The 11,038-nt window shown below is 52.0% G+C and overlaps 1 protein-coding gene across 1 annotated transcript; it reads left to right on the top strand.

The window, feature by feature from the left end:
• Window positions 1-509: 509 nt before the first annotated feature.
• On the top strand, window positions 510-10,065 carry OAF (out at first homolog). The gene is made up of 4 exons (XM_082070303.1): window positions 510-884; window positions 7,105-7,239; window positions 7,785-7,965; window positions 8,455-10,065. The coding sequence occupies exons 1-4, from the start codon at window positions 648-650 to the stop codon at window positions 8,727-8,729; spliced, it is 828 nt and encodes a 275-aa protein (XP_081926429.1). The 5' UTR covers window positions 510-647; the 3' UTR covers window positions 8,730-10,065.
• Window positions 10,066-11,038: the final 973 nt, after the last annotated feature.

Below are 11,038 nucleotides of genomic sequence, written 5' to 3'. Positions count from 1 at the left end.
TTACAACAGACGTGTAACAGTGCACTTTGAGAGCCTCAGCAATCATGTAAATGTCGTTTGATTTACAGCAACCACATGGCTGGAGGATTCTGTGTGCGTTTGTCCAGGCAGGAGTGCCGGGCTTTGTTGCTGCCCTCCCATCTCCTTTCCAACTGCGGTTTGTAGGTAGTTGTGCATTCCAAGGGGAAAAAGAAAGGCAAATCAATTGCAGGAGAGCCCCAAAAGTGCCAGGAGAAGATGTCGCTCTCCATCCCCCGGAACCCAGCTGCCAGGAGGGAGCGGGATGTGGGAGCGGGACGCTGCTTGGGACAGCGCTGACCGTCCCGGCCCCTCGGCGGGCGCTCCCGCCCTTATTCCGCGGCCCGGCGCTGGCCCTTTAACGGCGGGGCGGTGCGCTGCCTCCGTGGGGCCGGTCCCCGGGCCCGGGGAAGGAAGTGACGGGCGGGGGGCGAGGGAAGAGCCCGCCGAGGGCTTGAATGAAAAGGGGGAGCGGGCGCTGCGCCGAGCCTCCCCAGCCGGGCCGGGGGCGCGGCCGGGCGCCTCCGCTCGCTGCCGCTCCGCGCCTGCCCCCCGCCCCATGCCGGCCCTGCCCTGAACCCGCGGCGGCCGGCCCCGGCTCCGCACCCCGACGGGGCGGGCGCGGGGCGATGCGCGGCCCCCGGCGCCGGCTGCCGGCGCTGCCCGCGCTGCTCTGGCTGGCGCTGGCCCCGCTGCCCGGCGCGCCCGGCCCCGCGGCGCGGGCAGAGCTGCGGGTGCGGGTGCGGCTGCCCGGCGGGCAGGTGACGGAGGAGAGCCTGCAGGCCGATAGCGGCTCCGACTGCATCAGCCTGGAGCTGCGCACGGCCGACGGCGCCCTCGTCACCCTCACCGCCGACTTCAGACAGGTAGGGCTCGGGCTCGGGCTCCTGCCCGACATCGCGTCCCAGCGCCGGGCAGCTCCCGCCGCCTGCGCCCGCCCCGCGGGAGCGGCAGCCCCAGCGAGCGCGGGGGGATGCCGGGGGAGTTCCCAGGGATGCTCTGCTTTCCCCGAGGAGGACGTGTGCGCTGGAACCGCGCCCCTCTCCTGGTCCTTCGGCCACGAGGAGAGTAGCGGTGGGAAAGCCCGCAATGTGTTTTGCGCGTCCCGTGTCCCACGGTGATTCCCGCCTGAGCTGCAGATCAAAGATTGCAGCATGAGAACTCTGGCCCTTTACACCTTACGGGTCGGCAGATGGGCTTAGCGAGAGGATCGGGTCAGAAATCCGGTGTATGTGTTTTGTGGGATTCTTTGGAGCATGCCAGGCTTGGCTGGCTGCAGCAAACTTTCTATGGCCCGGGGAAGAGCTGTTTGCTGCTGCATGGATGGCACGGCTGTCGGAGTGGCACGGCAGTGTTATCTTGTTACAACGCTCCATTCAGGTTGTTTGCTCAGGTGGACTCTGGTTTGTGGCAGGAGAAAGCTCAAAACTATGGGATAGGAAGGTGTTGTGTCCCAACTTGTTGCGAACCTTGGAGCCTTCTGCCAGGGATTGTTCTGGTGCCTGTTCCCCTTCTCGCTGTGCTCTTTGGTCCCTGTGTCCTTTCAAGCCTTTCAAATGGTCGTCTTCCATCTGGAGGATGCAGGGTCAAGCCTGTCTCTTTCTGAGACGCTAGCAGAAGCCACGGTGATTTTGGATGTGATGGTATGCACGGTGTACTCCAGCACACATGCGAGGAAGTAGTCCCATTTAAAAAACAAAACAAAACAAAAAAACAACAACTAAGAAGCCACAACATGCCAGGGAAGTTGAGGGAGGGCTCTTAAGCTTGCAGTTTGCAAGCTTGCATACCAACAGTGTTTTCCTGGCCAAGGGAAATCCAACCTCATTACAGAACTTGTAGGTAGGCCCTTTGGGAACCTAGAATGTGACCTGGGGACTTCAGAGTCCCGAGCTGTTGACTGTTCCAGTATTTTTCACTCTCAGCTCTTCCTGAGGGGAGCTTGCTCTCAAATATCATCTACAAACCTAACAGAGTGTTATGTTAGCTTTTTTCTCACGCTCTTCCTTATGATAGTTGAGCTGCTTTTGAGGGCAGGTTCTTTGAAGGTGTCTTCAGTTTTTTAAATCCTTAGCTCCGTGCATCCCCTTAGCTCCTGCTCCTGGAAGGCTTTGTATGCATCAGGCTTGCAGAAGTCCATTCCCAACATTCAGTTTTACAGCAGCTGGGTACTGGCTCTCTGTTTTATGGCTTTGCTGGAAAATAGCTGAAGAGAGCTGAGGAGATGAATTTGCAGTACGCTAAGTAATGATGTGAGCAGGCAGCTGCCTGGCCAGGCTTCCCCTTCTGCCCCGTTCTGGCTGCACGCAGGCATTTCCCCGTTCTGCTCTGGTGCTCATCCCTCTAACATTGCACAACTTCTCTCTAGAGAGGAGGTCTCGAGGCTCTCAGCCTTGCTGAAAGCAGCTGGGGTTGTTGATCTGGCTCTCCCAAGCTAGATTGTGTGCTCATGCGTAGCCAGAGTGCTGGGGTTTTGCACAAATGATTTTTCCACTTCTCTGGCTTAAACTGCAGGGGGTTAGTCCAAAGGTGGATTTTTTCTTTCCTGATGAGGAGTTGCTGCTAGACCAGGGGCTGGAGAAGAAAGGATTTGTAATGAGACCATGGTTCGTTTCTGCCGCTGCTGGGTGCTGGGTGGGACCGGAGCAGTGGTTGGGTCTTCTGCAGAGGTGGGATTTCATTTGTCTTCAGCCCCTGCGTCCCCTCCAGAGCTGCACCTGAAGGACTCGTGTCCTCAGAGTACACCAGCTCTGTTTTCCTCATTCTCTAGTGCCGTACAAACCGCTCAGTGGGAGTCCAAACTGGGGCTCGATGTTTCCTGGGCAGGGCAGTAGTGAAGACCATTTCTTGTCATTTGAAAGAATGTGTTGAAAACACTTATTCTTTTCATGTTCAGTATTGTCAGGCACAAAATGTATTGCAAAGAAGAGTGAGGGTGGACAACAACCCTAAATGTCGTGTCTAATTTGAATAGCATGATCTTGTCAATTGTTAGAACAGTGGCCTGAGAACAATGTGGGTGGGTTTATTCCAAGGTCAGCACAAAGATACAGAAAAGCTTCTTTTTGCTGGAAAAGTTGTGTTGGAAACACAAGAGAGAAAGCCTGACTAATGGTATTTTAACGCTTGCGCTGCTAGTCCTTTTATTTTTCTTGTTAATAAAGCTGGTGTTACGTTTTAGTCTGGGATGATGTTTTGAGAATTTGGTCCATTGTGTTAGGTGCTAAATGACCGGGTGATATGGGAAAGTATCTCTCCAGTGTTTATTTCCGTGTAATTTAAAAGCAGTCTCTTTGTAGAGATACCAAAGATGTACAAGAAGTGTCATTTAGCATCCTTGAAATGGGCTTGTTAATACATAGTGGTGTTTGTTACCCTGAGCTGTAGTGAGGTACCTAAAAATGCTCCTTCTTGACCTCAAGCGCGGTCGATGGCCGCTGTACCGCGGTGGCCACTGGCCGAGCGCAGGCTGGTCTGCCTGGCAGCCAGAGCTGCCCTTTGCTTGCTCCGTGGCTTCGGGGAAATCACTTGTTACATAGGATCCAGTTTCAAAAGCCTCTCCTGACAGTTACTTTCAGGCATCCCTCAGGCTGTGGGTGCTGAACGTGAGGATGCTTAACAAAAGGGTGTTTTCCAGGCATCTCAGAGCATCGCGGGGGTTGCTGGCTGCTCAGTGCTTCTAAGAATCAGGGTCAAACCTTATCGCTCCTAAAAACATGGAGTCTTTCCCCCCTCTCCCAGCACATCCTCTATTCACCTTTATAGATACGTGAGTATAGGAGGTGGTGCACCAAACTGTCTTCATTTTAGCCGTTTCCAGTAGGAGAGGGGTTAAAAAACATAACCCTTCTCCCGTCAGGCTAACGTAGCTGGCTGGACCCCCAGTGTGGATGTAATAACACGTTCTCTGTGTTGTACAAGCACGATGGCTTTCTGGGCAGCTGTAGCTGTTCCCCCGGGGCAGTGTGGGCCGGCTCTGACCGCAGCAAAGGCTGCTGGCGGGGTGAGGGATTGGGCCCAGTGTCACCAGCGCCCCGAGCAGCAATGTCCCCTTTGCATGTACCCCCACTCTGAGCATGCATGTGACAGCAAAGACAGAAGTGGGTCCCACAGCAGTACTGATGTCCTTGGGGGAGAGAAATCTGGCAGGAAAGCTGAATGGGCTGCGGGGAGGAAGGCATTGAAGTAATTTATTTCCCTGGGAACTGGTTTGCTTCACTCACTGTGAAGCCGAGATGCTGGGCTCAGATCTAGACCACACAGCCTTGTAAGTCTCTACTGGATAAACCCTAGCAGAGGAGGTTGAATTGTTCTTGCAGCCCAGATGACAGTCCTTGGAGGAGCTCGCTGAGGATGGTGCAAGGAGGGAAGAGGTTCAGTATTTTCCATGCTCCTCCTGCAAGGCTGTTTCTTTTCTAGAGGTCCCTTCGGCAGGTACAGGCAACCTGGGCTGTTGGATGCTCAGTGCCCTGATACCTTTTCTGCCTTTAGGAAAGAGGAGCTGCCCTCCCCTTGCTGTGAAAGCCGTGGCTGCAGAACTGCTTGTTTTCTGTGGCACCAAGGGTTTGTCTTCCAAATTTAAACAATAGCAGTAACTGTACGTGACACACAAGTGCAGGTGAGGGCCAAGGATTCTCAACGCCCCCATGATGAGTTCATCCGGAGAGTCCCTGCATTGCAAAGGTGATGTTCTGCTGGGACTTGTTCCCTGCTGGGAAATTTTGTGGAAACCCAGAAATAAAGGTGCTGCCGTTTGTTGCCTTGGCCGGGTACCCACCTTGGCACTGGTTCACCCCGCTGCTGCTGGTGGGAAAGAGGTGAGGTGGCTGGGGGGGGGAAGGCTACCTCTGGGTAGGAAAAACTTGAGTGACTTTTCTGTGCGAGAAGCATGATGTATTTTTGATGTGACAAGCTTCAGTTCTTGCTCCACCTGAGGTTGTGTAGCCAGGGCAGAGAAGCTGGGGAAAACCAGACGAGGCTTTGAGAAGTGAAGCGGCGCTGGAAAAAAGAGGAGGCAGAGTTCTTGATCAGGAGAGAACGGTCACTGCGGGCCGCGTGTCTCCCAGAAAACGGGCCAGCGTGGCTTTAGCCTTCCGTGCTCTCAAATGCACAGTAAGGGTTGCTTTGGGTTTGCTTGGAGCCAGGTAGAGGTGGGGTTTCTCCTTCAGAACAACGCATGCCATAGGAGCTGGCTCCTTGGGCAAAACAGCCTGATTAAAGCTGTTTGTTGGCTCGCTGGCTGTTTCAGTGCTGGCCAACCTGGACCATTCCTGTCTTTCCTGGCGTGCCTCTCTTGATATCAACAAATGTGCTGTGAATCTTGTACGTATCAGCTGTGAGAAGGAAAGAGGGTTAGGTGTCTGAAGGCTAATTCTTAAATAGGCAGATCAGAAGGATTAATCAGTTGCTCAGCATGCTCTCATTTTACAAAAATTGCCTTCAACCTGGGAAGTACTGCACTGGTTTTAATCTCCTGCCTGGAGAGGTTTTCGGCCCGAATGTAAAACATGGCTATCCCCGTTTGCTTTTGGTTGGACTGAGTGCTGATTGTTCACAGTGAATACAAATTAAATCCACAGCTGAGGAATATGCGAGGGTTGGCTACTTGTTTTAGCCTACTCGTCCTTGGGCCTTGCGCGGCGTGGGAGCTCACAGCGGAACAGCACAGCTGGAAGGCAGCTGGACTAAATGTAGATGAGAACGTGGGTCGTTCCACTGGTGCCAGTGTCTCGGTGGGAATTCTCCTCATTAAAGCTGTCAAAAAATGAAGATTCCATAGCAATTTTGTAAGCATTTTTGGTACCTCTGTCTTCCCAAACCTCCATCATGTCCTACTGTTATGGTGAGTTGTCAGTCGACAAATGCACCCAGCAAAATCCTTTCTCCTGGCTTGGGGAGGAAAACACAGATTGCAGCTGTTTTTTCAGCTGTACACTGAATTGCGTACCCTTTTCTGGACATGGAAGAGAAGGCAGAGAATAAATAGTGGGCTGGATGAGCTGGTCTGAAATAAAACTCAGTGCGGACGCTGCTTAGAGTTTGCAGAAAGAGAAAGGCTCCCTCCTTGGGACAAAAAGCGGTTTGGAAGAGGCTGAACTTATGAGCCGTACAACAGGAATAGCTGAAGAGGAGAGAGATGCTCTTAGCAGCTCGGCATAGCTCCTGCTTGCTGGTCCCTAGCCACAAATGTCTGTCCGGTTCTCTGTGGAGGAGCGATGGCGACGTGTGGGTGCCAAAAGGCAGTAATTGCTCTTCATGCTGTTCTGATCCATCTGCTTGGCCCTTGTTGGCGTGGGCTGACACCAAGGCAGGGGACAGCAGACTCCCACAGAGCATACAAACGCCCCTGAAGCCAGATGAATTGCTATCTGCATAGAAATCAGTGTTGATTTATGCCAGAACAGGATATAGGGAGGTTTTGTAATTGAACGAGGTATTTTGTGAGTCTACATGAAAGTAACTAACCAGTTTCCAAGCTAGTTTTGGACGTGGACTGTTACACAATCCATGTTAGAAGCTTCTATGTGCCAAAGCTCTAAAGCTCTAAAATGCCAAAATTATTGACCCAAGCAGAAAAGGAGATCAGCTGCAGCTGGTCATAATGGGTTCCTTCTGGCTTTAACCATTTGACTTTCATTTCTGTTCTATGTGCTGTTGGGTTCAGAAATGAATAATTTGTTCTCCAGGATACCCGTTTCTCAGAAGCAAGTGAGGAAAGGCAGCAGAGGAGCTTTGGGACCGCGTGCCCTAAGCAATGCATGGAGGTGATGGCTAAGTGACATTGTTGTCGCTCCTCGGAGGCCGTTGTTTGAGGAAGCCACAGATGTGGGATCTGACTTGGCAGGAGTTTGTCCTTGCCACAGTAGGAATGCAAAACCCCTTACTTCTTTACAGACACCAGTTATTATGCTGCAGGCTTTTAGGTGGGATTGAACCTGGGACTGCACCCCTGTGCTCAGGTAGCAGAAGTATGAGACCTTTGGCTTTGTTCTTCTGGCTGCAGCCTTTCTCTTTGACCCCAAGTGCTTGGTTCACCCCACCGGTGGCAAAGATTTGTGACTCTCTGTTTATTTATCTCTTCGTCAGGAGGTGAAGATCTTCCGTGCCTTAATCTTAGGGGAGCTGGAGAGGGGCCAGAGCCAGTTCCAAGCGCTCTGCTTCATCACACGGCTTCACCGCAATGAGATCATCCCCAGCGAGTCTATGGCAAAGCTGCGGCAGGTAAGGGACACCTGCATCTGGCTTCAGCGCCAGCTCCATCCTCTGTACATGCAGGGGTTTTTAGAGCTGTTCTGCCTGGATACCATTCCCAGGCAGCTGCATGATGGTTCAGCGATTAGACCCACCCTGTTGCTTGAGGGACTTGGTATTAAACTAAGTTCATCAGTAATATTGATTGTGGTCTACTAATATATTAGGAGGCATGATTTAGCTCAATGTAATCTATATCGAAGGGTAGGTAGATGACTAGAGTAGTCGCTATCAAAGTCCCTGCCCCATATTACCCATTTAAGTACTGATTTGGGACCATCCATCATGACAAAGCATTGAGAAACGATCAGAGGCAAATGAGAGCAGTGATAAACTATCATCATTTTCGGCATCAACAAGTTTTTTAAGTGCCTTCCATCCGGATAGCATGCAGGTGTATTTACAGGGGAGCATCCATGTGTACATCATCTTATGTTGGCATGAAATCATGACATGCACTAAGGGATGATTTGTTGCAACTAGAATTTGGGTTTTCATGACTTCATCCTCTGCAGAAGAATCCCAGGACGGTGCGGCAGGCTGAGGAGGTGCGGGGCCTGGAGCATCTCAGCATGGACGTAGCTGTCAACTTCAGCAAGGGGGCCCAGCTGAGCTCTCACATCCACAACGTCTGTGCAGAAGCCAAAGAAGCAATTTACACCCGGGAAGAAGATGTCAAATTTTGGTTGGAAAAAGGTGAGTTTCCTTCGGTTTCATTGGAACTGCTTTAGTCAGAAAGTTGCGCTCTGCTGTGATCTCCCTGCGAGGTTTCTGGTGATCAGCACAGCTCATTTTGGCTTTTCCTTCCCTGTGTTTACAGTGGATAAGGCATGTGTATCGCTTGCTTGCACTTGGCGCCAGTCTATTTATTAGCATATCTGACTTCTTTTGGTGGTGCTCTCCTAGTCAACCTAATCGAGCAGGTATTTTCAAGGCAGCCTGTCACCTGGTCCACCACCCTAAATAAATATGTTCTTTACATGCTTTGCGTACCTTTTAGCTTGCTTTTCCCAGGGCCCTTTCTTCTCCAGTGGTTTCTGTTCAGACTCGTGTCCAAACAGCCCCTGGAAATGCGCTCTGTTTAACCTCGTTCTCCTTGACTGTCCTGGACACTGTGCAGGGAGAGCAATGGTGACTCTGTCCTTTGGCCGGTGCCCTGAGCAGTGTCTGTGCTTTCTCCCGCAGGGGTGGATGGCTCCATGTTCGAGGTCTTGCCGCAGACATCTGATCTCCCCGACCTGCAGCGCTGCAAGCTGTGTGCGGACCGCTGGAAACCCTGCATCTGCAGCTACTCGCTGAGCATCGAGTGGTACCCGTGCATGCTGAAGTACTGCAAGAGCCGCGATGCTGCGGGCAAGGTTTCTTCTTACAAATGTGGCATCCGCAGCTGCCAGAAGGGCTACACCTTTGATTACTATGTGCCACAGAAGCAGCTATGTCTCTGGGACGAGGAGACCTAGCTTAGCCAGGCCAGGCCTTTCAAGGGGCGGCTCATCTGCCTCTTGCCACCATTTACGATGCTAAGGGCCTCCTGGAGCCGGCTGCTCCAAAGAGGAACACAGTTCACAGCGGTGCCTTGTACCAGGAGAGCTCTGTGTGTGCCTTCCCTCTGGCCCTCTGTGACTCCTCCCCACCTGACGCTGCCTCATCCCGAGACAAGCGGGCTCAGCTCGCTGTGCTGATGCTCTCCTGCCAGCTGCCGGGAGACCCGGCTTCCTGGAAGAAGCAGGTTTTGGAGGTGAAGCACCGTGAGAAGTGTGTTTTGCCCTGGTCTGGAGTTAGTAGATGTGAAGGGGGGCAGCTCTGATCATTTATCAGCCTTGAGCATCCTGAATGAGTGGTCAAGGCAGGGAGAGAAATGGTCTTGATGACCTGGCTTGTCAACTCTGCCACTGAGGAAGCCCTTTCACTGACTTGACCTCCTGGTGACACAACAGCATTTCCCAATGGGGAAACAGCTGATTTATGGGACCACATACGCTGAACAAGGAAGGTACGAAGCTTTCCCAAAGCAAGAGTCTGCCTATAGCTTTTTCTAGAGTCCAGCTGGGTGTTATATCCTCTCTGTGGCTAGAAAGTATAATGGGGGGATACATCCCAGCAATTACTTTTGCCCCTAAAAGGCTGGTAATTAGGGCTCTGATTAATCCCCATTTAGACTAGTGAAGGACCAACTTTTTGTGTTGGTCCTATAGCGCTCACACTAAGAAAGAAACATCTAGAGACTTGTGACTACCATCATAACACTGTGGTTGCAAAGGGGGAGGCTGATCCCAGGTGGGTTTGCGCTGTTGTTTTGAAGAAGACAACATTCTACATCTACGTCCGGTTTTATGTTCTACTCTGCCAGCTATTCACAAGAAGCTCTTAGATAATTGTACTGCCTCGCTGTGCCTTGGTTTCCCCATATGTAAAACAGGGATGACACTGAAGCTGACCGTGGCCTCGGTACGTACTTGGAGGGCACCAGACAAAAAGCACTGCAGGAGTGTTACCTGGTCCCTGTGTCCTCTTCCACTCAATCAGAACAAGAGGGAGGGGAGAGAGGCTGTTGGGGGTCATTGTGGATCCCTGTACCTCCTGGTGAAAAGCCTTCACAATGTGCCTTTTTGCCTAAAATATTGGAATTTTTGACAAAAATATTTGGTCACAATTATTTTTGTATTGATCACTTAAGCGGGGAGAAGGGAAAGGTATTTTAATATTGCAACATGAAGTAAAACACACTTGAAATGATTTTTTTAAAACCAATTATTTATCATTTGTAAGGTAAAATAAACTGATTTTTATAAAGCATCCCTGGCCTAAGAGATTCTTTGTGCATTGTCGTCTGTGTGTGATCCGGTCATTTGCGTTCTTGGAGTTGTTACTTTATGGGTACGTCTCAAGCCTGTGCCTGGGACATTGAAGACCTGTGGATGGGGAGGATGGTCCTGCTGTTGGGCATGGCAGGGTGGCTCTGCATCTCAAGCATACCCTGCACCCAGCCCCTCAGAGCAGAGGCAGCTTTGACTCAGAGCTGTGGAAGCCTGGAGCCTGAGCTCTGGTGAGGACCAGCAGCAGGTCCTGGGGCCAGGCAGCCTGGTGCCTGCTCTTCTCTCCAAGGGAAGGTTGGGTTCCCATGGGGGCTGTGATGCAGTTGTGGCTGGAGGCTTGTCTGAGTCCAGCAGCCTTAATGGAGCATTTTTTGTCTATTCCCCCGCAGCTATAGCTGAAAGGAGATAGGGCAGCAGCGGTTTTGTCCAGCTCAGGTCTAGCTCTTAGCTTGGTGGCTGCTTGAGGGAGAAATGTGGAGTACTGATTCCCCCTAGTGTGGTGAATGCAGAGATGGGACAAGAATTTCTACAACTTCTGCCCTTCTCTGCTTGAGCTTCTAAGACAACTTACCCCCTTACTGTGATTTCTGGGGAAGCTGAAAATGCTTCTTCTCACTTACATGGGCAGCATTTATAGGGGTCTGGTGTCTGCTGCCTCGGCTCCTGCTGCAGCAGGACAGTGTGGGACTTTGTCCCTGTTGCTGGAGTTAAATCCAGCGGGGAGGTGGGGTGGGCTGTGAGCAGCGAAGGGAGGATTGCGGGCTGGCTGTGTGCCTTGGTGCTGGGAGCCCTGCGTGACCCATTCCCACCGTTATCTCCTGTACAGGGCTGCTGGGGAGGGGACACGAGTTCGCTCCGGGAGCATCGGCTCACGTCCTGGCGAGCTTGGATGTGCTTGTTCTGTAGAAGTGAGGCTCTGGTGTACCTGTATCATAGCGACATCTCAGCCCTTC

This window comes from Streptopelia decaocto (genome assembly GCF_964273445.1).
Source record: "Streptopelia decaocto genome assembly, chromosome: 21".
NCBI classification, from domain to species: Eukaryota; Metazoa; Chordata; class Aves; order Columbiformes; family Columbidae; genus Streptopelia; species Streptopelia decaocto.
Note: the sequence above shows the minus strand (reverse complement) of the source record. Positions and strands in the feature narration are given on the sequence as shown.